This window comes from Leptonychotes weddellii, chromosome 12 (genome assembly GCF_054177405.1).
Source record: "Leptonychotes weddellii isolate Sample4059 chromosome 12, ASM5417740v2, whole genome shotgun sequence".
Taxonomy (NCBI): Eukaryota; Metazoa; Chordata; class Mammalia; order Carnivora; family Phocidae; genus Leptonychotes; species Leptonychotes weddellii.
The window spans coordinates 62,937,087-62,964,352 of NC_138380.1; the positions used below are offsets into that span (position 1 = coordinate 62,937,087).

Here is a 27,266-nt window from a genome sequence, read left to right on the forward strand (position 1 = left end):
CTAAGTTGGCTTTGCTAACTGCCAAAATTTTACTCTATGCAGTTATGGAAAAATCAAGGAACACTCTGATGCAATGAATAATGCACAAACCAAGTTGCGAATTCTGTCAAGAGAATTTTGATCTCCACTTAGAGTAGTGTCTTATAAGAGGCATTCAATAAACGTCTGATTGATCAAAGTCAAGTAAAATGGATTTTGAACAATTGCCAGAGGAAGAGCTTTAAATTGCTCTTACAACAAAAACAGTGGTAACAAAAGTAGATAGGTCTCAAAAGAACTACACTGAGTAGTCAACTACAGAGTGACACTTTTATTACAGTCATTAAAAAATGAAGCTAAAAAAAAGCTCTGACTCTTCTCACATACTTTAATAGACTTGAACTTTAAAATAACATAGAACAAAATATAAACTGAAAAGACTGTACAAACCTGAGAATATGCCAAAAAACATATACATAACAGCAAGAAGGCTAGTTTCAACAGTAAGCCAAAATGCCAGAAACAATTTCCTAAGAGAGAAAATATTTAATTTACTAAAAGGTATAAATTTACATTAGAAAACATATTAATAGTCTCTGTTTAACATAGTAACACCCTGCATAGTTCTTAAAATAATTGAAGGCTGCCCACAGGATACATAAAATATATGTAAGTGGTATAAATTATAAGAAGGGCAAAAAGGAGTAGAGCATCCTCGCTAGGAAAGAGGCCACAACCTATGCCTGATACCCTCCGTATCTCCTGTTCATCCACTATAAATATATCTGAAAATACCTCCTGGATTCAACTATACCTATTTATTATTCAAAGGCACAACAAAATTTGGAACAATATGTTCAATATAGTTCTAACATTCATGTTGAATATAGCTTAGGTAATACTGCTGAAACATTAGAGTTCCAAGGAGAGAGCTTAAGAACTCCCTAATGGATCAGGGTTTAACCTTAAGATGTATTTTAACATACGCATATTTTAAGTTATGTGCTCACGGTTTATATATATTGATTTCATTTGATTAATACGCTAGGTTTGTGTCGAGGGATTAAGCTACAGAGGCTGTTCAAAGACATTCATGGGCCTGATGAAAGGCTGGAATTCGACTCTTACCTGAAGAAGTTATTTGACATTATAATGGGAGTCAGTGGAAGATATTTCTGATATACGGTATGTGGTTGAAAGAGTTAAGTTAAACATTATTAAAAACAACAACTTTTAATTTTTCCAAAAGAGGGAAGCTTTTATTTCAATGATATGATCTTGAGGGAAAGGAGCATTAAGATACATAAGCATGGCCTCACTCTGAACATTATCAGTAATGGGATGTGTAGAGTTTGAAGGTGACGACCTTCCGGGCACTTAGGCTTCCTTGTATGTACAACAGGTTGAGAGTAACTGCGCTAAGGGTTGTCTAGAAGATAAATTATATTAGTGCTCTTTAAACCTGGCTAACACAAAAAGCCTTTTTGCAAATGAATGCTTATCCAAAATTCTCAATATAGGTAAAAAATCAAATAAAGCAGAGCTGCAAAAGACTGGAGAAGGATGCAGGGGCCCAGAGCCCTATTTGGCTTGCTCTTCTCTCTTCTAGTGCTCTTCACTCTGGCTCTATACAAGACAGTTTGAAAACTGTTGCATTAGCTGATATGTAAAATGACTTTGAAAAATTTAGATCAAAAAAAAAAAGAACACACACATACAATATACACGCAAACTACTAATCTGCCCTGTTATATAATCACTTGAATTAGTTAGCTGTAACATTTTAGAAACACAGTTTAAGAACAAAGTTTCAAATGTCAAAACTACACATAAATTTAAACTATGTCTCAATAAAAAAATAGCCTTTAACAACTAAAAAGAAATTTAGTACATTAAAAGAATGTATTTATTAACAGTAAGAGAATATATTTACCGTTTGCTTTTTTTTGGATGATTTGTGGCCATAGGGCTAAAGTAACATATATGACCATGAACCATACGGTGACCAAGGGGACAAAATAATAGAATTGATAAGGCCGATCCATCACTATACATAACACCACTACCAGGAAATTGAGACGAAATAAGACCTATTAAAAAGGAGAAGAGAATGGTTTTCATTCCAGGTTTGCATGAAGAGCAAAGACATTCTCTCTGACAGAGTATAAACATTTATTTAAGACTAAAGTAATAACTGTACAAGTATATTTTACTAATCCTTAAAATTATATTTGTTCTACAATCACTGTAAGGAGTTGAATATAAAATATTTATGCATCATTATATTAACTAAATCCAAGCAAATCACCAGCCTGAGCTGTCCTCTGGCTACAACTGCCATCTTGTTAAATGTAGGGGAAGAATCATAAGCCTCCTTCCTAGGGCTACAGTTTATAAGCAGAGATTAGATTACCTCAACAAAAGGGTATACATTTCATCTCTGTTTGATGTTGATTTACCCCATTTAGGATTAAATTGAGAGTTGTCATAGATACAAAATAATATTACTCAAATTAAAAAGTGTCTTTGGGACCCGTGTAACAGTCATTTCAGACAGTGTGATGTCATTCAAAGAACACAGAATTTGAGCAGATTGATATTAGAGTTTTACCACTTACTATGTGACCGTAGGCAAATTATTTAACCTCTCTGAGCCTCAGTGTCCTTTCTGTAAACATGAAAATCACAACTCCGGGTTGTAATGAGGGGTAAATAAAATAATATTCAGAAAGTGCCCAGCACAAGGTAGAAACTTAATAAATATTAATCCTCTTCTTAAAGAAAACATAACACAGTATAATAATCCCAGGTAACTGTGCATTTCTACAAAACTGAACTGAATTAGCAATGCTGTCCCTTGTGTACTGGCGCTTTTATTAGACACTCATCTAAATTACATTTTCCCTTCCCTCAGTAATAAATTATTTATCTCGAATTATTAACCACAGAACACAGAAATAACACAACTTTAAAGTGTAATTTCATAAATTCAAATTATCTGTGTCCTTATAATGACCATATTTATATTTTTCACACCAAAAGGAAAGAAAAAGAAAAGAACTGAATACATTCCTACCTGACAGACTCTATGAATTCCAAAGTCTCCTTTGATCCAAAAGTATGAGAAATGCCCGTACCCCGTCTGAAATAGGTATGCAGCAACCAGAACCCGGATGTGCATGTACACAGGCAAAAACTGTTGGCAAAAATAAACAGGTAAAATATGTTGGCACTAACTATACTTTGAATTATCATAACCAATACATTGAATCAAGACAATGGATCATTGTTACTTGGCATGAGCTCAATGAAAAGATTTATTTTTAAAACATAGGCAACATAGCAAGAGTTAAAAAAAAAATGTAGACTTTGGAATCAGATCTCATTCAAATTCTGGTTCTGCCACTTACTAGCTACGTGACTTTAAGTGAGTTTTCTAAACCGCAAAACAAGAAGGTTCTTATGAGGAATGCAGGAGTTAATAAAGGTGAAACACTTCGTACATTTTCTCCACTTGGAATTAAATATATGATATCCATAATTACTAATCACCAGATAGGCTGAACATAAGTTAACTGTAGATTTCACATTTTCCCAATGAGAAGATAAAAAAACAAAACAAAAATCCCACAAATTTTGGCCCCCTCAACTACACAGACTTTAGATTTGTAAATTGTCATATAACTACTTATAATATATAATTATTTAGCAACAAATATATATTAAAAAACATATGCAACCATAATTTAGAAATCCTATTTCCCTCCCACTCTTAATTTATAAAACAATTTTATTCTACACTCCCACATCAATGTTTCATGACCAAGACCCTTAGAATCATTTACGATGGTTTTTCAGAGCATCCTAGCTTCATTTCTAAGTTAAATGAAATGTAACACATTTCTGATCTGTATTTTATGGGAATCACTGGAAATATCATCTCATTTGTAAGTCCTAATTCTCATAACCCTAGAACACTGTCATTCACCCTGTTGAATCAGCCATTGGTCCTTTACGTGTATATTCATGATCTCCACAACACAAGTAGTACTCTGTTTTTTAAAATGATCTTTAAAAGCCTTATTCAGTGACATCCAACCCTTGCAATTATAAGACTATTTTTTCAGGGGTAATTACTAAATCTATGTAAAAATTTTTTGGCTTCTATTTTATAGACTCATCTGATCACCTCTGTAATTATACAGCATTGACACTGCTTATGGCCACTTCAGGTTAATGTGTCTTTCCCAAGTGATACTTTTGTAGGAAAAAATAATTAAGTAGACACCCTAAATAGATTTTATAAGTCCTTGAATGTATGCATCTTTTGTATATATCCTTGAACGCACCCTTGAACACATCTTTCTCTTTTCTGAGAAGGCAAAAACCCCCGAATTTATAATAGGTCATAAATTCTTCAATACCGCCTCCATTCTAGCCAAACTGTTAAGATTCTCTGTTTTCCATACTTGTCCTTCTTGTGCTTCCCTGTCACCTTTCCTTTGTTTATCTGTTTATTCTACCCTGGAATGTTCTTCCTGTGACCATATTTTGCTTATTCAAATCCTATTCTTCTTTAGAGCCCTGTTCAAAATTTCCTATCTTTACTCTCAGATGAAAGTCATTTTTCCTTCCTTGGCATTCTTAAAGCACTCACAATCTATATATCAAAAATAGTTTTTATTTATTGCCCTTCATCATCAGTTCTTTTTAAATGTCTTATCTCATCATTAAGTCAGAAATTTTCAATGAAGGTGTAACATACTAGAATCACAGTGATGATGAAGGTAGCAAATGTCATCTTAACCTCAGGATTTGTCTATTCTAAGCCTGTTACCTTATTCTTGAAAGCACTCTAAAATATTCCCTTCAAGTATCTAAACATTTTTTTTTTTTTAAGAGGGTGGGGAAGGGTGGAGCAGAGGGAGAAGGAGAGAAAGAATCTTCAGCAGGCTCCACGACCCAGGGCGGAGTCCTACACGAGGCTTGATCTCACAACTCTGAGATCATAACCTGAGCTGAAATCAAGAGTTGGATGCTTAACCAACTGGGTGGTTGGGTGGCACCCCCTTGAACACTTTTTAATAGCAGAAAACATACCAATTCCCAAGGCAATCCATTCCATTTTCAGATGATCATTTTCTACCATAAAGTTCCTTTTCAAGAAAGGTTGAAATCTGTGTAAAAGCTTCCAACTTCAGCTCTCTAGGACAGTGCTATGCAATCAAGATAAAATGCGAGCCATACAGTACTTTTTTAACATGGCTACCAGAATATTTAAAAAGCTAAAAGAATCAAGTGAAACTAATTTTAACAAATACAATGCATTTAACTAAATATATTTAAAATATTATCATTTCAACATGTAATAAGCATGTAGTGAGATATTTTATATTTTTTACACCAAGTTTTTTAACTCATTATGCATTTATCACAATGAATCATACTTAACTGGTATGTCTGTCATGTTCACAGAACGCCTCAATTCCAACCAGCTAAACTTCAAGTGCTCAACAGCCACATGTAGCTAGTGGCTTCCATAATGGAGAGTCTAGCTCCAGAGCCATTTGTACCACACTTAGTCACTCTTTTATCTGACTGTTCTACAAGTATCTGAAAACAGCTGTCCAACCTAGGCTAACTCTTCCCAGTTACCTTAACCACTGTCCATAAAACATGCTTTGAAATCCCTTCAAGACTGGGGCTGGGCCTACAGAGTTGAGACTTGGTTATTACATGTAAATAGTAAATACTATTCATTTAAATTAAATTAAACACCATCACAATAATCTGCCAAGTGCCTGCCAATGTCGGATTATTACAAATTTCATGTAATACTTCTCCCAAGTTTTTATTTTAACATATTTTAAGTCAACAGGAAAATTGAAAGAATAGTACAATGGACACCCATATACCATGCTGACCCATTTTAAAGAATGTTGTACACGACATCATCCCTAAATATTTTAGCAAGTATCTTCTAAGAAGAAAGAATAGTTTCTTACATGACTATATTATCATTATCATACCCAAGATTTAATATGAATATAACAGTATCTATTGTACAATCTGTATTCAAATATCCCTGATTGTCCCAGCAGCATCCTTTATGGTTTAAAAAAATTTTTTTTTAGCAATCTTGAGTCAAGGATCACACATTGCACTTGGTTGTCATTCCTCTTTATTCTCCTTTAATTCAAATTATTTTTCTTTTTATCTTTCATGAGTCAAGTATTACAACAAAATTTTAGTATTAAAATATATTTTGATTTCCAACTGCATTATAATTAATAGCTAGGCTAGCTTCCGATTCTGTTCTTTTTCTAGTCCCACAAATTTTTCCTCACGATCTTTTATTCAGATTCTTTCATGAAAGTTACTTACAAATTCCCGAAGGAAAAAAACCCACAGTGGAACACAAAATCATCTACTGTATAAACCTAACTTGCTGTACTCTCCATATTAAATTCACAGTATTTTATCCATATTTCCTATAAATTATGTTTTAAAGGAATGTTTATACCAACAACTGCAATCTGCCAGACCATCTGGATTATCTTAATAATTCTCTGTAATTTTTTATGGTTTCTATTTTAGTATAAAAACAAGGCACAACTAAAGTTTGACATATTTTACTCAAAATAAAAAACATTAGGTAATTAAAATAACCGTGGCACTTAAAAAGAATTTTTAATGAGGGTAATCCCTCAAATATCCAAGAATCAAGTTCCAAGATACGTTATAACCCATGCTAATAATGCTTTGCCAATGTAGATACAGGTAATTTTTAACCACAAAATCCTATTACATAAAAGAACAGGAATATGTTAATTAATCATAACAAATGGTCTGTTAATGAAAAATATGTCCTTCCAGAACAGGGGTTTTTAAAAATTGTAATTTAGGATATATTGGGATGTAGTCTAAGATATATTAGAATTAGAATGCTGGCTTGGCAAATGATTATAATAGAATGCCAAATTGCCTTCATCTTTTTATGATCCAAATTCTTTCTGGAATCACTGAATTGAGGAACTTAATCTGCCATTAATTCTTTCTATCTGATTTTTTTTAATAGGAGTATCACCCTTTAATATGTCAGCAATTAATTATGTCTCTAAGTGGCATTTTCTTAAAACAAAGCCTTTTTTCCCTCTCAAATTAATCCAATCTTTATTCATATGTCAGAGATATTTCTAGGATTCAATATTCATCTCTACCTACTTTTTAGAGAATCTGACAAATATATCCTCCAAATTCTGAACTGGGCTTATAAACTAAATCTTACTATCCTCATCTGTCCTTGCTTTGGATTTCTTCTACTGTCTGGGATCTTCTGTAACCACCTGAACACACTAGGTCCCCCTCACCTGCAGTGTCACGGGAATTTCACTGCTGCCACAAATATACTTGTCAGAGCCATACAATTTCAGTATAAATTGTACTTCATGCTTTTACCTTCTGCCCTTCAAACAAACCATCCATAAAATCACTGCCAGTTTTTGAAAATAATGAAAAGACTCAATGAAGAATAATATTATTTTCAAATTGTTAGAGACACCTGTTAGAGAAAAAAACCTCAGTATTATTTACCTTCCTAACTGCTGCTATGGAAATTTCAAAGTATTTCTGTCTGGACAACACTCCCCCTCTTATCTCAATTTATCATTGATTCAAATACTATTTACAGATGTGTGCTTTATGTAAGCAACAAAAAAGTTTGGTAGTTCCAAAATTATGAATGAGTTTCTCAAATTTTTAAAACATGTTTTATAGAAATTAGTTTGTATCTTCACTATAAAACTTGTGTGAGAAGTGGTTATTAGATACCTGGGTTCACCCTCAAAAGCTCATTTTAACTGCAATATAGCTAGAATGTTACAACTCGGAATACATTTTTTCCTACCCCTGACAAATCCAGAGTGTTCCGAGACTATGAGAATCCTGTCTTTTAAGACACCTAGGGAGAAGGAAAAAATGATTTTGTTCAGGTACAGAAGGCACTAGGTGAGCACAGACAGGGTCCTCCAGCTCATGGAGGAGGTAATACTTAGGAAGTAGGGCACAAAAATGGTACAAGGGTAGTCCCTTAGTACCTGAGTTCTTTGAATACTGGGGCAAAAGAATTCTAAGGTTTTTAAATTTTAAAGGGGTAAAAACAGTTGGCCAAACTTCCTAAAATACAAGTAAGGGCAGAATATAAATATAATCGTCTAACTTGATTTCTTTTGATAGGAACTTGCCTATTTGAAATCCTTTGCATCTACACAGTTTCTTCCTAAGTTTAAATTAGCTGTCCAACAGGGTGGCATGAAATAATACCCTTAGGTTATCGGCTACTTCTACTAATTAAAATTAAGGCCAAGTATTACAACTAAATTATTGCCTTGAAACTATACCTTCTCAAAGAGTTGGGTGGTAGGAGAAGAATGGGAAGGTATAATGATTGGGTGGGAAATAAAACAGGTTTCTAAAGGTGGGGAATATAAAACACAAAAGAGGTGATGCCCTGAAAGAAACAGTAGAGTCCCACCATTTCCTATGCCTTCTGAACGTAAATTCAAAATACTTACTGTACTTGCTCCAGAGATATGATAAATCAGAATCACAAGCTGCATCCAGCCTTTCCATTCATCTGTTTGTTCTCTATTTAACACTTTAGTCTGTGGAAAAGAACCAAAGTCTGTTTTAAAATTCACTATGAAGCTATTATTAAGTAAATTTTTTTTATAGGATATAAAGCTAATGCTTCTGTCAAAAGAAACTTGGGGGGAAAACAAAGATTGGCATTTGATTTGATGAAAGATATAATAAAACTATTTAAAATACAATATGAATTTGAAGATTAATATAAACTAAAAGAGATTTTAAATATTTAAGTTGCTACTCATGGTTTTATATTAAGATTACATTTATATTGTGACAGATATGTTTGTAAAACTAAAAAATGGCATTTTATAATTTTCTTTAAAAGAATCTTAAGAGTTTCAGCTGGAAAAGACCTTATAGTTCTCTTACACTTTAATGTGAAAAAAGGGTCTATTACTATAGTTTACTTTCCCAAGGATATTCTCACTGGAGATTAAAAAACTGATTAGTAATCCTCATATGAGAGTTATTTCTTACAATAGAGTTTATTAATTCAAATAAATCATGCCTTATAAAGAAGCTGCACCAATACTCTAAGCAATTATAATAATTCTAAAATAGGAAATTCAGAATATTGTAAGCAGTGCCCACATTATTATGTACATTCGAATTTGTGTGTATACTTGTCTGACAGTATAAATATATAAATATAAAATGTGCATATAGGCATTTGTTAATTATATTTTTAAGTTACATTTTTTTTTCACTTGATATAAGATAATACTATCTCATGTTTGCAGACCCTTATAAAATTGGGAGCATCTCCACTTTCTCCATCCCCAAACAGGCAAAAGAACACTAAGTTATGACATCTTTTTCACAGATCATTATTTACCGACTTTTCAACAATCTTCACATGACTCTTTGAACTTTTTCCAAACTGTTTCAAAAAAGCAACTGTGGGGCGCCTGGGTGGCTCAGTTGGTTAAGCGACTGCCTTCGGCTCAGGTCACGATCCTGGAGTCCCGGGATTGAGTCCCGCATCGGGCTCCCTGCTCAGCAGGGAGTCTGCTTCTCCCTCTGACCCTCCCCCCTCTCATGCTCTATCTCATTCTCTCTCTCAAATAAATAAATAAAATCTTTAAAAAAAAAAAAAAAAAAGCAACTGTTAAGAGTCCACCAGGCAAAGTACAACTACAATATCCCTTTGTATTCTATATACATGTTTGAATATTCTGGTATGATAAATGATATTATTTATTTAATCCAGAGTTTATAATGAGATAAAAAGGATAACATTAGCTAAAAGGAAAATGACTCTTACCTCCTTAGTATTTTCATTGTAAAATACTCCCAAAACCAAGATGTAGATAATTGGAATAAAGAAAGTTGAATGTGTATAAAATTTATTTTCCTTCATAAATAGATTTGCACGGTCACACATATAGAAGTAAGCCATTATCAGGCCAAGTTTGCAGAAAGACTGTAAAAGTATTTCTAATGGAGACACAGGGGTATTGATAATATTTTTTTTTTCTTCTCCACTTTCCAAATCAGTACATGTCTTATTCTTCCGGTGAGCATTACGATGGATTATATAAAAAATTAAATATCCGATAATAGATAAAGTGAAAAAACAAGCAGCTAGCTTCTGTATGAGAGTAAGAGGAGGCCGAGGTTGACAACAGGAACCATCTACAGGCTTCAAAATCTTATTGCAATACACGTTCATAAGAATCATTGCACTCTGTGAACAAATCAAGTTATTTGGTTATTATCTTGTCAGTAATATATCTCGCATTAGATTTTTCTCTTGTGAATACTACTGAGTTTTCAGCACCGAAACCAAAATACCTTTGTACTTTTTGCTACCATTTCCCAAACACTCATGCAAATAATGGTATTCCTTCAAGCTATAATAGCCAGTTCAGGGTTTTTCAAACTTCTTGGACTATGATCCAAAATGAAAGATTCATTTTATAATGTGACCCAGAACACATATATAGGAAACAATACCTCTCCTTACTAGTTGGAATGCACTGTGACATTTTTCTATTCTATTCTTTTAAAAAAAGAAATACCCATTTCATGGCTGCTAATGGGCCATGACCTTTGGTGAAAAAAATACTGACAGATGTCAAAGCCCAAAGAATTTTAATTAACAGACTTTCAATACAGAAGATACCAGGATACTTAAGATAGAGTCCCAGTCTTTAGATGTAAAAAAAAAAAAAGATGTAAAATTACTGGCACCAAAGAAATCACTAATTCTTAGCTAACAATATTTGTAATTTGCTTTTCATTTCGTTTACAGTTTATGGACCACTTAGGATTCTAATGTTTTAAGGTTTCTAATATCAAATAATGTGGAATCTTTAATATGGTTTCATTATAATAAAAATCTTCTAGACAAGCTGCCAATATTCTGTCTAGTTGAAGTTCAATCAAATCTAGTTTTATAAAAATTTCATAGTTTAGGCAATTTTGGAACTCTAAAATGATTATATTTTTTAAGCCTAAGCATTCAGAAAGACTCAACTATTTAGAAAAGCTCATCCTTTTAGCCCTGTGACTTCAGGAAGGTCTCTACCTGGCATTCTTGAAGATACTAGCCTACAAACTCCAGCCTAAGGTTCTTAACCAGTTCCAGGGTCCACAAAGCCCCTTTAAAGTCTATGGAGAACCATGTCTGTGAATATGCAAACATGCATTTTTCTGCATGGAACAGGAATAGAATCATTGCCTTTTATTGAATAGTCAAAGGGGTTATGTGATCCTCAAAAAGATTCTGCTTTATAAGAAAACAATAATATCTGTTGTACTGTGTGCGAAAATTTACAATTAGGCAGTTCTCTTTCTTATTTGACCTAAAATCCCTTTCCATCTGTCAATCTGGATTTGCTCAGTTAACTACTATGCACTCTGACTAATACTTAGGGTTTAAGAACTATAAGGAAATAATAAAATGATTCCACATATTTTAAAAATGTGTGCTTCACAGAAGCTTAGTCTTATAAATTTAAGGCTTAAGGTAAAGAGAACATAAAGTAATAGTTTTTAAATATGAACGTGCTGAGAACTTATAAGCTTCTTAGGAGATAAGGTATATTAACAGTGACTAGCACTCAATAAATGAAGTTTCATTTCCTCCCTTGCATAACTTCTTCCCTTTTTACTAAAACTCTAATATATTCAGCGAGGTAATAGAAAGCAAAATTATGTGTAGATATATGTTTAGATAGAATAACTACAAGTAATTAAGATTGCAATAAAATAAATTATTTGTTACCATATTATAGTGATGTATAGTTATAACCAATAAGATATTATAGTTTCTATCTTCTGACAGATACAAGAATTCTTACAGTTTCTCTGCTTGATTCAGGGAGATGTAAGCCATCCAATGATTCCATGATGGTTTCTTGAGCAATTAATTTAGAAACACTGAACATCTTAACATTTGATTTAGAATTTCTGGTGCTACTATTCAAAATACTGACTGCAGCTTCATTGTAGGCATCTATCTTCTCATTAGTGATCATTTTCCTATTTTCACTTAATAGATCTTCATAAACAGGATCTGCACGTGAAACACATATTTTTAAAAACACATTTAAAAAGTCCCTATTGGTAGAAATTGTGATCATGCAAATTAGTTGATTGCATTTCATATTTTGTTGTTAAAGTTCAGATGCTTTCAATCAATCAATACCTCCTTCAAATTTAAAGAATTTTCATTCCTTTTTTCTTTTATGTACACAGCTTTCAGGAAACATTTTTATGTTCTAGCATGTCTTAAGAGTTTAAAATTTGGGGATGCGGAGTTCTACTGGGCAATGGAATTTAAAACTGGACTGGGGAAGACTGCCTAATAAAGAGTAGCAGTCAATCTTTTTTTTCTCCTGTCACTGCTTTGTTGACACAATTAGGAAGTAGTATTATTGAGGACCAAGGTCCCTTATCACTTACTATAAATAATTTTTTCTCATTTTAGTAAGAGAAGGGTTAACGATGAGTCTATAAATAATACAGATTGCAGAACAGATTATCACCACCCTTGTTGTTCCACTCAACTTGACATTCAATTTGGAAATAATCATAAGAATTTCTGACAAGCAAGTTGAATTGTTAAAATATCCAAGGCAATTTCATATTATGGTAGGCATTAAATAATGGACCTTCAATAAACTCCTCAAATGACTTGATCTAATGTCAACTTTCTCTTAAAGAATTTCATTACCAAGTATAAACTAGATGGTATGATTTAAATATATTCTGTCAATTCCAAAGTACATTCATTTACTTCCAATGAGTCTAATATTATGAAACAGACAATAATTTTTTCTGTATTTCCCAATTATAATAAATATACTTTGTAAGAAATAAAATCAGACCTAAACATCTCATTTGCCTTCGAGAACTTACTCTCTTTGTTATATTCTACAGCCATTTTATATACAGAGGCTCCTTGAAGGATATGTTTATTTATTATTTATTTTTACTTCTTATATTTATTTGTCTGTTCCTTAAGTTCAGAAAAGGAAAGCAAATAACTCAAATTATTCTAATTTTGCAATCCTTATTTCAAGATTTATTCTCACAAAGGAGTAATTTTGCTTCTTGAAACAGGAGACAATAAAAACCCATGCCTCAAAATATATGCAAAATGACATTTGTTCATTACTCATTCCTTACCTTGTAAGACCCAATAAACATCACTAGTCTTTGCCAGTTTTTCTAAAAGTGGTGCTATAGAGGTAATGTTCATTTTATATTGGGAAAGCGCTTCCTTGCTACCATTGTGAATCTTGATAGACCACTAAGAAGTAAAAATTAAGCATTAATTCAGTATTTATCACAGAAAAATTATAATTGACTCTACTGTAACAGAAGTTATTATTTTAAGATAATTCCCATTTTTGTTCAACATTAGAATAAAATTTGGTCCAATTATTTCATGAAATCTATGAAGGTAATTAGAAAAAGCTGATACAAAATTAGACACTCAATGTATAACATTCAAGAAAAATATAATTTTAGATATAAAATAATATTGACACTTAACACCAAGTTTACGAAGTGCACTCAGATTTTTTTCACGATAATTCATCAGCCTCATTAATTATAATAGAAGTGGGAATTGATACCTAAGTACAATCAAGAATTTTATTTAACATAAGTTAACTTTTTCTTAGCATGTCTTTAAGTATGAAACAAAAATCATCATGTAAGAATATAGATAATAACTTACTGTGGCAGCTCCCGCTACAATCACATGGGGCTTTGCAACAGAGTCCTAAAGAAAGAAAAATCTTTGTCATAATGTTCTATCCAGTTAAGGGAATTAATATAAGTAACATCACTTGGTTCTTGCCTTGAATTTAAGTTTTTCCTTCTAAATGCACTTTAATTTTCTAGAATTCCTTACTGGATTCTTGTTATATAACAAGATGGAACATCCAATGCCTAAAACCTTACATGGTTATGTGGTTAAGAGGATGGCATGAAGCTGGTATGTTTAATTCTTTGATGTTCAAAAAAAAAAAACTCAATCACTAAAATCTAATATGGCCTAATATTATCCTGAAATCTGAGTAAACTGTTTATAGAGCATATTATGGCAGCAAATTAAAAAAAATATCCATGGAAGCCAATAGGGTACATGGTGTAAGTGTTAAATAAAATATAAGAAATGTCTTTGGGAAAGCTAAATCCAATACGTATTTAACAAAATACTGACCAAATGGAAATCATCCTATTTAACAAATCCTGACCAAATGGAAATTGTCCTACTACTAATATTACCAATTATATAGTACTTGGTAATTTATTAAGTTCTGTTAAATTAGCTTATTTTAATATAGATTCTTACCACTTGTGATATAGGCAAGAAGATATTATACATATCCTGTAAAGTTAAGCATACAGACTCAGAAAAGTTTACAGGGTATTGCGGCTGAGGCCTGGTAGGGACAAAGCCAGAACTTAAGTCTTGTGACTCCTGAAGTGTACTTTCCACAACATCTAAGACGTGATATTAGAAACATGTGCACAAGGAACAAGTAAATATAAGCAAGAAATTTAATTAGAAAAAAATCTGACTCATCTATAAAAATAAAAATGACGGGTATTGTCTCATTGGAAAGGTAATACATGCTAGTGTAGAAGACTATGAAAGTAGAGAAAAAGAGTAACAATAATTTCCTTCCTAGATATTCTTATTTCCAGTCTAGTGTGCTTCATTTTACACTGTTATTTTAGTGGAACTTTTCCCTCAGCTTTAGATGGCTCCTTTTCTCATTCTTCACATTGGTTATCCCAAACCTTATTTCCCTTCTATAGGTCCCTCTTGCCTTCCTTCTGACTTTCAATATAGAATTTAATTCTCAAACTTCATAGAGAAAAGAGAATTCATCTGGCTTGTGTGCTCTAGCCTTTCTTCCTCCATTCTTACAACCTCAGCCAGCTTATCTTTCTTGAACAACAGAGTCAAGAAATATCTCCCTATTCCTAATGGCTAATCCTTATTCTGTTTCTATAGCCTCCCTCTTTACATCCAAGGCTATACCCATGAATGATCCGTCTCTAACTCTCATCAATCTTGTCTTCATTCTCTAGTCTCCTTCCTTCCCCCATCTACAAAATGCTAAATCATCTTTATCCTCAAAAACACGTTCCTTCAACCATGCCTCACTCTCAAATCCTTCCCCCTCACACCGTTAACCAACAGATTACATGGAAGAGCATTTTGCCCTCGCTATGACAATTTCTTTTATCTCTCATTTATGCCTCAATTGATCACGTTTTGATTTGGGGCTTGACCTTCCCATTAAGGAACTCTGAATTGCCACATTCTGTTAGCTTCATTCTACTCTGTCTAGTTCCTTAAGTGACACTTCTGACTGGCCACTTTTTTAAAACTCTTTCCTCCCCTGTGTGTTACATTACAATTATTCTTCTGCTTTTCCTCTTACTCCCTTTACTGCCCCTTCTCACAAGTTTTTTGATCGTTCCATTACAAGCCCTCTTCTTTAATCTCTAGACCCACTGCCTATTCAATGTCTTCAAGTAACTTCAAATATCACCTCACACTGTACCCAGATTCTCCAAATCCACCCGAGTAGCTCAGACTTCTTAATGACTACCACTTACCTATAGTATTAAATCTAAATCGTTGGTTTCTTCACAGGTTAGCCTAATTTTCCCACAACTACTCCACTATGTCATCATTCTCTTGTTTAAGCCTTTCAGAGCAGAGCCTGCTTCTCCCTCTCCCCCACTGCTTGTGCTCTCTCTCTGTCAAATAAATAAATAAAATCTTAAAAAAAAAAAAAAATCCCCTGAATAAGCTACACTCTATCTTCAGTATCTTTGCATATACTATTTCCTATGCATGAAACAACCCTCCTTTCTCACACCAGGCCCTCCCCCTCCCCCCCTTTTTTAGATTTTATTTATTTATTTGACAGACAGTGAGAGAGCACAAGCAGACGGAGTGGCAGGCAGAGGGAGAGGAAGAAGCAGGCTCCCTCCTGAGCAGGGAGCCCGATGTGAGGCTCGATCCCAGGACCCCGTGATCACAACCTGAACCGAAGGCAGATGCTTAACTGACTGAGCCACCCAGGCACCTCTGGGCCCGCACCCTTAAGATCACTTTATCTGAAAACTAGTTTTGAAAACTTAGAGTAGTGCCTACTCTCTGTAATCATCCTGCACCCTATTTTCCCCTTTTTTGGTATGTGTCACATTACTTTCTTAATTATATCTGCCACTCATCTGGAAGCTCTTTGAGGAGAGGAACTTTATTATGTTAACCAAGGTATCAGCAGTTTTTAACCCAGTACCTAGAAAATGACAGGCGATTAATAAATATCTGTTGAATCATAGTGGAGTTGTCTAAATTCAACTTTGCTTTTATGTCTGTAGGCTTAAATAATGCTATCTCAGGTAATAAGTGTGTCTTTCTGACCCAACAGTTCTTCTGGAAATATTATCTCCTCTGTAAAGCTTTCTTAAACTATCACCTATATCTAACCAACCCCCATACTAAGTGCCTCTATCCATGGTGCTTTCAGAGTCCGTTGTGCTCAATTCTGTAGTTACTCTTCATTTTACCACATTATTACTCATCAGAAAGTCACTATCTACTAGATATTGTAAATTCTTTGAGAGCCGAGACTGAGGCTAATTTCTAGCCACACTCCTAATACCCAGCATAAAACTAGCAATACTACGTAAATCATAAAAATATGGATCATTGTATTCTTAGGATCTAGCAGCTTACTATGAAAACTGCCAAAAATAAATACATAAATACATGCATACATACATACTCTTTAAATAAATGAAATCAATCAACTAATCAATCTTAGGTAATGACACGGCCATCTCCCTAAATAAGCTGAATCTTTTCTTTCCCCCAATAGTGCATATGGAGTTTTACAAGAGAAGCTAATGCTCCAAAAAACTAGTTTTACAAATTACAAGAACTGAAAATCTGGATATGCAATGTATCTCCAAGTTAGTAAATAACAAAGGTCTTCTGTGATTTTGCAGGACTTATAAATTATACTACACTGATGTTTATTTAACTGTGAATTTCTACTACTTTAATGGATATACTTTTAGGTCCAGCACAAATATAAAACATATATTTAAATCCTTTGAAATATACATGTAACATTATTCTATACTTTTGCAATAAACATATCAACAAAAACAAAAGACAATTAGGTGAGACTGCAATTTACCAGAAAGTTGAATTCTAGAAGTTGTTTGCATTTTTGTTTTTTGAAAACTTAAACACATTTTGTGAAAGAAACAAAGTTAGAAATGTTGACTACATAAGCTTATTTGGTGTATGAAGTGGTTGCAGTACTAAACGTGTAATGTGAAAAGAAGCAAAGAAAAATACCATTGCAGCACAAGTAATTAAGCAAAACAAGATCAACAAAATTGAATATTGCTTTATCCATCCTGAATGCGAACACCTCTGGGAAAGAATACAGGTTTAATTAAAGGACAGACCAAGAGCTCCACAGAGACTACTGTGGAGATTGTAGAGTGGACTTGTGAGGACTTAGGGGTTTTCAAGGTTAATAGCATGCTTGTCCTTATATCTAATTTATCTCCGAACATTATGAGCCAAAATATACCAGGCTCCACTTTTGGGTCACAAGTGTAATGATAAAAGGGAAGAAAACAGGCTGTTTAACAAAAAATAGGTGCCTAAAGAACCTGGTCATGAGTCTGAAGGACAAAGTGGGAAAACACTCAAAAGAATGTATGTTGTGCGAGGAAGATGACCTGGGTTTGAATGAACTGGGCTACAGGAGTAACAGAAAATTCTGGCTGCAGAGTGTGGCATAAACATAATGGTTGTAGGACCAGGGTGGTGGCAGCAGAGGAACTGGATCAAAACTCCCTCTTCTCAGTAAAGTGACAGCATCAATCCAGCACAATTTAGTCACTATTAAGAAAGTTGGCATAAAGTACAGAAGAGTGGGACAGGTGAGTAAGGGGGAGCAAATCAGTGCGTGTTCATGAGCTTTTAAAATGTGGTATTTTCAAATACAGACCTCGGTCCACACTTTGATACACTGTTTCATAGAACCATTAACTTCTGGATGCCACAGAAAATCCTGAAAAAGAAACATAAGAAAAGAAAAAGTCAAAGAAACATATCTACCATTCAAAACAAACATGCACCTGTCGTACAGAGTACCTAACGAATACCACCACTGGTCTGCAACACCTTCACTCCCACCTCAGTTTCCCGACGGTCTCATGATACTTCTTGTACCCACTTCTGTTTCCCTCTAAATGACTCCCTGTAGTAATCGCTTCAAAATTTAAATCTGATCTTGCCACATTCTTGCTTAAATATTCAAGGACTTTCAATGGCCCTCAGAATAAGTTCCAAAGTCCTCAGAACTGCTAAGGAGGTGCAGGATCTGGCCTCTACAAAGACATTCTGCCTTTTCTCCTGCCACTCTCGCCCTCATGGTAAGTACCCTTTTGATTCTCCTTCAGCTGCTAGGATGCTCTATGTGCTCCTTTTTCTCCAGGACTTTGCACATACTGTTCTGTCTACAATGCTCGTAAAACTCTTCCACGGGACCTGACTTGCTCCTACTGATCCTTGAAGCTTTTTTTTTTTTTTTTTAAGATTTTATTTATTTATTTGACAGAGAGAGACACAGTGAGAGAGGGAACAGAAGCAGAGGGGGTGGGAGAAGGAGAAGCAGGCTTCCCACCGAGCAGGAAGCCCAATGTGGGGCTCGATCCCGGGACCCTGGGATCATGACCTGAGCTGAAGGCAGACGCTTAACGACTGAGCCACCCACGCGCCCCAATCCTTGAAGCTTTAGTTAAAACATCTCTTTCTCAAAGAGGAAACTATTTTTAATTCCTTGTTTTGTACATTCCTAATGCCCCACTTTTTCCTTTTTACCATCCTTATTCCACATTTAATGCATGTAGAGAACTATAATGACTTGCAAAATCCATTAGGTCTAGGACATCTTTGTCTTGATCCCCACTGTATTCTCAGTATCTAGGAGAAGTTACTGCAACTAGGAATTCAGAAAATTCACATATATTCTTTTACAGATATTAATCCTGAACATCTACTGGCTTCAAATTAACATATAAGATTATTTTTTTCTGGATTAAAAAAAATCTGAGAACCAAATTTTCCATTTTATTACACAAAACAGTGCATACAAACATTTATTCAATCATTTGAACTATTCTTATCTACTCTAAATACATTGAAATATATTTAGTATACACAAAGCATTAGCTGATCTACAAATAAATTAACCAATGAATACAGTTTCAACACAATATTTAGCTTACTGTTACATGAACTTACCACTTTCACTGATGCAATCTTGTCTTCAAAAGGAATGTTCCCATGCTATCATTTAAAAAAGAGAGAACAGAGAAATATTCATATACAAATTAATTTTATGTCACTAATTCTCCCTTTAGCTGCTTTTGTTAATTTATTTACGCACCACATCTCAATTATCTATATTCAACCTGAAGGGAAAAAGACCTGCACAGAATATCAAAAAAATAAGTGACACTACATTGTTTATATGTGATTTTTAACATCTAAGATATAATTCAAAGACAAAACCTCAACTCCAAATAAGCAAGCAAATATGTAAACATGCCTACATAAATTATCTTTTTGTCACGGCTGCCACATTCCAGTTTAGTCCTACTACTATTATCTATGGCAAGGATGGATTGCTCTTCTGCATTTCCTGAGTCCCACCCCAGCCCCTCAATCCATTAGACAGAACTATATGACTAGTTCTGGCCAGTGTTACATGGCTAGATGTGATATGGGTCACTTTCCTCTTCCCAGGGCAATTCTCTAGTCTCTAGCTTAACCTAATGCTGAGACTGCAGAGGCATAATGTTCCAAATGGTACAACTAGAAGATGGTACAAATTCCAACAAGCAGGAATCCCTGATTGAGCGCAAAGAGCAAAGCCTCTTGCCAGCCCACCCACAACATGCAGCACTGAGTGAGAAAAGAATTTGTTAAGATCGTAGAGTGGTTTTGTTGCTACAGCAATATTAGTCTGTTCTCACCAGTATACTAGTAGCAGTCCTGTCTGAACAGGAGCGCACATATATGACTCTAGGTTATTTTGGGTTTCGCTTTGGAGACTGTACATAAGTGGTCCAGTTGAAGAAAAAAATAAAGTTTGGAGACAACATCTTATAACCAAGCATTCCATATAAAGAATAGAAATCCTTTCAGAGTTAAAAATCCAGGGTCGGGTGGGGGTGGCGGTGGTCAACTAAAGAAGCTAATTCTCTTCCTAAAACCAAGGCTGAAATGTCTTCATTAATTTAACCAGACAGATAGTATTTATATTTATATCTCTGTGAAACAAAGCTTGCTTTTATCAGCAGGCTAATGTTTAAAATTCAAGCATCATTTCCCAAAAGGACTCTTGGGACCAATAGTACTTTAAGGTGTGTTCTATGAAAAGAGTTTCCTTAGTCCAATAAATCTTGGAAATACTGGGTCAGACAAAATTACATGTGTTTTTCTCCTCCTATCCCATCCCGACCTTGTTAAAGTTCTTCTCCAGAGAACTAATGTGTCATGAACTTTCTTTTTCCTCCTTTTGCATAGTTCAGTTAATTCAACTCAATCTCTCTCTTCTTTTCCTTTACCATTTTAATGTAACATTTGATATATACAAAAGAATATGTCACATATGTAATCACAAAGCACAATAAACATAAATAAGCACTCCTGAGTCCATGGCACAAATCAGAGCACTACCAACACACTGAGTGACCTACGTGGACCTCCCCTTCTTAATTCCTTGCTTCACCCAAAGGAACCACTACTTTGAATTTTGTTTTTTTATTTTCCTTTCTATTATATAGTTTTGTCACATGTATATGCATCCTTAAATGATATATTGTTTCATGTAATTGGCTTTCTCTCCAACTTTTAATTTTGAAAAATGTCAAACTTAAAAGAAAAATGTCAAACTGAGAGCAAAACTGACAAAATTATAATGAGCACCCCAACCACCCTTTATCAATTGTTTACATTTTCTACACTAGCTTGTCTCTCTCTGCACAGATATGTACATTGTTTTTCTCTTACCGAACCATATGAAAGTAAACTGCAGACATACCATTTCACCCTTAAATACATAAAGCATGTATTTCCTAAGAACATATTCTCTTACGTAACCATAATACTATAATCCCACCTAAGAAACTTGACATTGACAAAATATTAATCTAATATACAGTCCACGTTCAAATTTCCCTAATTTCCCAATAATGTCCTCTCTATAGCTCTTCTATTTTAATCTAGAAATCAATTAAAATCAGGCATTTAGTTATCATGTCTCTTTACTCTTTTATAATCTAGAACATCTCTTGGCCTTTTAAAACCTTCCTACATCAATCAATTTATTATATTTATATATATCAAATATTATGTTTATTATTTTTGTAGAGTTTAGGTCAGTTGATACAATGCACCAAATCTAGATTGTAGACAGCACTGATAGTCACCTTCTTGTAGGTTTCTTAATAAATGAATAATAAGAGCGTCCCTAATAATAGTTGTTTAGGTTCACAGGCTATACAAATGTTCACCCTCACATGATAATGGAAGTTATTTTCTGAAGTGTTTGTAACAATCTATACTCTCACCAACAGTTTGAGATACAGTCTTTAATAAATCTTGTCAGATTTCATATTCTTTGCCATTGTAAAATTTAATTTCTGTCACTAAGTAGGTATATAATGGTATCTCACTATGGTCTTCATTTGAAATTCCCAAATTATGAATGCTTAAACATCTTTCAGATTTACACTGGGATTTATGTTTCCTCTTCTTTGAAATGCCTGGTCATGCCTTTCCTCTTTTGTTTCTAGTGGGTTGTTTTTTTTTTTTTTTAATTAATTTGTGAGTCCTTATATCTCTTGGATGTATGTTATAAATATCTTCTAGTTCGTAGCTTACCTTTTCTTCTGTATCTTTTGATGAACAGATTCTCTTAATCTTAAGGTATGTAAATTTATCCATCTTTTATAGTTAGCACTTTTTGTTTCTTATGTAAGAAACTTCTCCCTACTTGAAATAATGAAGATATTCCCTTGCATTTTTTTTTTTTGCTAAAGGTTTAAAAATTTTAGCTTCCACATTTAAGTCTAAATTCATCTAGAAATTATTTTACTTGATGAGATGAGGTAGGGGTTCCAATTTCACCTTTTTTCCATATACATAACCAATTGCCTCAACATCATTAATTGGATAGACCTCCTTTTCTCTAGGGATATTCAACAGCATCTCTGTTATTTATTAAGTCTTTTTATATGCAAGTGTTTTATTTTATATATATTTTTAAAGATTTATTTATTTATTTTAGAGAGAGAGAGCGGGGGGAGGGGAGGAGAAAGTCTCAAGCAGACTCCCTACTGAGTGTGGAGCCTGATGCAGGGCTCAGTCTCACGACCCTAAGATCATGACCTGAGCCGAAATCAAGAGCCATACACTTAACTGACTGGGCCACCCAGGCATCCCACACATGTTTATTTTAATGCTCTATATCATGTTCCATTGGTTTCTTTGTTTAGCTCTACCAATACCACACTGTCTTAGTTATGACAGAGTTAAAATAAATCTGGATATTGGAAAATAAGTCTTTTCCACCTTGTTCTTCAGACCTTGTGGTTATTCTTGGTCCACTGCCCTTCCACATAAAATTTAGAATCAATTGGTAAAGTTCCGTAACAAATCCTGTTAGGATTTTATTCAAATCACATTGAATCTATAGATCAATTTAGGAATAACTGACATCTTTATAATATTGACTCTTCCCATTCCAGAATATAGTATATATCTCATATTTAATTTTATCATTCTAAATTGTGCTTACATAAAGTTTTATGATTTTTCTACATAAAGACCTTCCACATTTGCTAGGCTCATTCCTATGTACTCTATGGTTTTTGTTAACTATTGTACACAGTATTTTTTAAATGAGTTTGAATTTTATGTTCCTCGTGTGTAGATAAGCAATTCATTTTTAACAGCTTCATTGAGTTACAATTAATTTTTGTATGTTCATCTTAATATCAGCTATCTTGTTAAACTTTTTATTACATCTAGTAATTTTCTATAGATTCTTTGGAGTTTTCTTTGTAGATAATTGTATCATACGAAATTCTGAGTCTATCTCTTTCCAATCTTTACATCTTTATCTTTCCTTGGTAAGACCTCTAATACAATTTTGAATAGAAGCAGAAATAATGGACAACCCTGTCTCCTCTTTGAATTTAACATAAATATGTCTAACATTTCACCATTAGGAACGTTTACTGTTCCTTATGGATCCTTATAGAATTTTTATCAGGTTAAGTTAGAATATAAAGGAACTTATCTAATAGAGAAAGAATGATACCAATTCTCTGATATTGTTGAGGCTTGCTTAATGGCCCAATATGTTGTCAAAAAGATCCCACGTGTGCCTTGAAAAAATATATTGTTTGATTTTTTAGTGTATTTTTAAGTATTGAGCTGTAAGTTCATAAAATCAGCATGTTAATAGTCAACTATATGCTTAGTAATTTTGTTTGTCCTATCATTAAATGCATGAGCAGTGAGCAATTCCCTCACTTTGATGGAGGATTTGTCAACTCTTCACTGTAATCATATTAATTTTGCTTTATACATTTTAAGGTTAATTTATTTCATGCCCATGAGTTTCAAATCTTAGTGATTTAAAACTTTTGTCATTAAAAAGTATCTGTATCCTTGATAACACTTTTTGCCTTACAATCTATTCTGTCTTATATTAATATGACTTATCTTTCTTTAATAAGTATTTGTCTAGTAAATCTTTTCTCATTTTTAATTAAAACCTTCCATATCCTTTTTATTTTAGATATGTCTTTTTAAGCAGCAGAAAGTTCTTTTAAAAACCAATCAGAAAAATCTGTGTTTAGTTGACAAGTTTAGACCACTTGCACTTATTTTGATGATGTTTCTATCATCTTACTTTTTGATTTTTAGCTCCCTCACGCATACATAGGTTTTTTAAATATATGTGGAATATATATAAAAAGTGATTTTTGCATGTATATGTTTTTGTACATGTAGATATGAATGTATGTGTATGGGCATATGTGTGTGTGTGTGCATGTTATGTATGTGTGGGACATTAGAAAACTTTGTGATCATACTCCTCTGACTTGCATGCTATTATTAGCCAGTTCTTTAATACTGTCTTTTTATAAAGTGTAAAAAGACATTATCGGGTGCCTGGGTGGCTCAGTTGGTTAAGCGACTGCCTTCAGCTCAGGTCATGATCCTGGAGTCCCGGGATCGAGTCCCACGTCAGGCTCCCTGCTCAGCAGGGAGTCTGCTTCTCCCTCTGACCTTCCCCCTCTCATGTGCTCTCTCTCTCTCTCTCTTCTCTCATTCTCGCTCTCTCAAATAAATAAATAAATAAAATCTTTAAAAAAAAAAAGACATTATCGTTTAGACACTGTTTAGATTTACATGCATCCTTAGGATTTTCTTTAACCACTGCTTCTTATGTTTCAGGTCATTTTTTTCTGAATTATTTCCCTTCTTCCTGATGTTTACCCTTTAGAAAATCCTTTATTATAAATCTATCCAGCAATAAACCCTGATTTTGTTTATCTGAGAATGTTCTAAACTTCGAGAATAGACATTTGTATGCTAGGCACACAATTCTAGATTGAAATTTCCTTTCTCTCAGAAGTTTAAAGCTATTATTCTAGCATCCTCTGGCTTCCAATAGTACCACTGAGAAATCTGCTGGCCCAAAGCTTCGTCTTCTACACACAGAGCATTGCCGCTATTGGCATCTGTCTTCAGGCCAGCCTGGGCCTCTACTGAGTGCCTGCTATTACTGTTCCCATCTCTGGTTTTGACTCATGGTTTGTTCCTTTTCTGGGGAGTGTCTCCCATTTCCTCAAAGTCTAGAAATACATCAACAAGTTTTAATCCAGGATCTAGCTGGTTTGAGGCTGAAGGGGCCTCCAGAGTATCTAGTTTGCCCTCTGGCTGAAAGCAACACAAACAGGGGTGTTTGTTTGTTTGTTTGTTTTACTGCAAGACTTCTCAAGTTTTTAATATCCCAGCCTAAATTAAAACCATCTAAAAGGGGGATAGGATACCCAGCTCTGCCCAAACTTATTTGACCAGAGTTTTTGCAGAACCAGTCTTGCACAAAATGGAATTTGAGAAGAGTCCTGCTCTACAGCTTCTTTAAGATTTTTTTTTTTTGCCTCAACACGGAGAAGAAAAAAATTCAAATAAAGAATTATCTTCAATACTCCTTATTCTACCCAAACAAACCCATACCAAGGCTAAAATAATAAAATTTAGCCTCTACAATATGCCAGGCTGTGAGAGGCACAACAAATGTATTTAAAAAATAAAAATGATAATACACAATCCCTGTCTTCAAGGTGTTCAGACAAGGGAACTAAGTAAAATACATTTTGGCAAATGTTCCACTAGCAGTTTGAACTACTTTCTCAGCAACTGTCTCTCAGACTATGACAAACTGTCTTTGTTTCTTTTTTAAATGCACATAAATTTAAATGTATCTTGTTTGATAATTGTGGGTTAACTGGGCACCTCTAGAAAATAAAGACTGGAAACCTACTGTTATAACCAGGGCTCAGAAACAATGTACCATATTGTACCTACTTTTGGCTGTAAACTAAATCATTATAGTTTTTTTCAACTAACTGCTGTCAAATCCATTATTCCAATTTTCAGAAATTCACACTATTCTAAGCCTAGAAATATTAAAACTGTTTCTTTGAAGTCAGAAATCTCTCTACTTTTTACAAGTTGACTCAAAGTATTTTACTTTAAACTGTGATAATCTCATGTCATTAAACATCAACTCTTCTGTATAATTTTGTGTGTATAAATACAAATGAAAAATATATTTACAGATACCAAAATAAATGAAAAGTGGACTTTATCATTTTCCATTATTCAAATTTAAAATCTATACTAGCCTTTCCTAGTGGACAAAAATCTCTAATAGCTAATGGACTCTTCTCACAAGGAATAGTTCCCAAGGATGTAGTGACTATGTGACTAGATACTTAGCTGTGAAGTCCCTCATTTTTCAACTCCTTACCACATGGTGAGTTGACAGGAACAGGCAGATTTTCATCATAAAATCATGAGCTATTCCCCCTACAATTCTAAACTTTCTTGTATTTTACTTTTCTCTCCTTGCTATCGCCCACTCCCAATCATCTGCAGTTGAAGACAGGGATTAGAATTTTGCATCACTTAAAAATGTATAAAAAGAAAGGATGAGATAATCCACAAAGTATTAACTGACCAACCAATTAATTAACAAGTATATGTAGAGAGAGAGATCCATTCTTGTTAATTTTCAAAGACAGATATATTTTTAAAATCAGAAATTTTCTATAAAAAGAGCAGAAATTTGTCACATTGTTGTTTTAAGTATACAGTGTAATTGCCCAGTGCCAGCAAAGCTGTAGAAAATTAGGTCCTGATGGACATTGAAAATAGCAGTATAAATTAAAATAGTTTAGTAATATAATCAGTAGTTTTTAAAGTGTTTGTATTCTTTAACCTAATATTTACATTATAGAGATTCAATTCTTCAGAAATAATCTAAAAAGCAGAGTTTTCACACAAAGATGTAATCAAGAATGTCCTTTTTTTAAATTGTAAAAGAAAAAATAGAAAACTACAAAAAGAAAAGAAAGAATTATATAAAATTACGTATATCCACTCAATAACACATTGCCATTATGAAGATGCTTACATTGATTATATAATAATACGGTGAATTATGGTAAGTGGTGGGAAAAGAAGCAAGACATAAAATTGTACATGCTAAAAGATTACAAGATTATTAGCACTTTTAAAAAAAAATTATTGTTATGTTAATCACCATACGTTACATCATTAGTTTTTGATGTAGTGTTCCATGATTCATTGTTTGTGTATAACACCCAGTGCACCATGCAGTATGTGCCCTCTTTAATACCCATCACCAGGCTAACCCATCCCCCCGCCCCCCCAGAACCCTCAGTTTGTTTCTCAGACTCCATAGTCTCTCATGGTTCGTCTCCCCCTTTGATGTCCCCCCCTTCATTCTTCCCCT

At 33.8% G+C, this 27,266-nt stretch overlaps 1 protein-coding gene across 1 annotated transcript in view; it reads right to left on the reverse strand.

The window, feature by feature from the left end:
• CASD1 (CAS1 domain sialic acid O acetyltransferase 1) overlaps positions 1–27,266 on the reverse strand; it is a 49,638-nt gene that overhangs the window by 12,066 nt on the left and 10,306 nt on the right. The window contains exons 4-13 of the mRNA XM_081800525.1: positions 19,445–19,489; positions 18,147–18,209; positions 13,820–13,864; positions 13,264–13,387; positions 11,934–12,148; positions 9,893–10,315; positions 8,553–8,642; positions 3,056–3,175; positions 1,913–2,069; positions 430–509 (exon numbers count right to left, since the gene is read on the reverse strand). Of these exons, the coding sequence (XP_081656651.1) occupies positions 430–509; positions 1,913–2,069; positions 3,056–3,175; positions 8,553–8,642; positions 9,893–10,315; positions 11,934–12,148; positions 13,264–13,387; positions 13,820–13,864; positions 18,147–18,209; positions 19,445–19,489 (1,362 nt within the window). The remainder of the gene's footprint in view (positions 1–429; positions 510–1,912; positions 2,070–3,055; positions 3,176–8,552; positions 8,643–9,892; positions 10,316–11,933; positions 12,149–13,263; positions 13,388–13,819; positions 13,865–18,146; positions 18,210–19,444; positions 19,490–27,266) is intronic.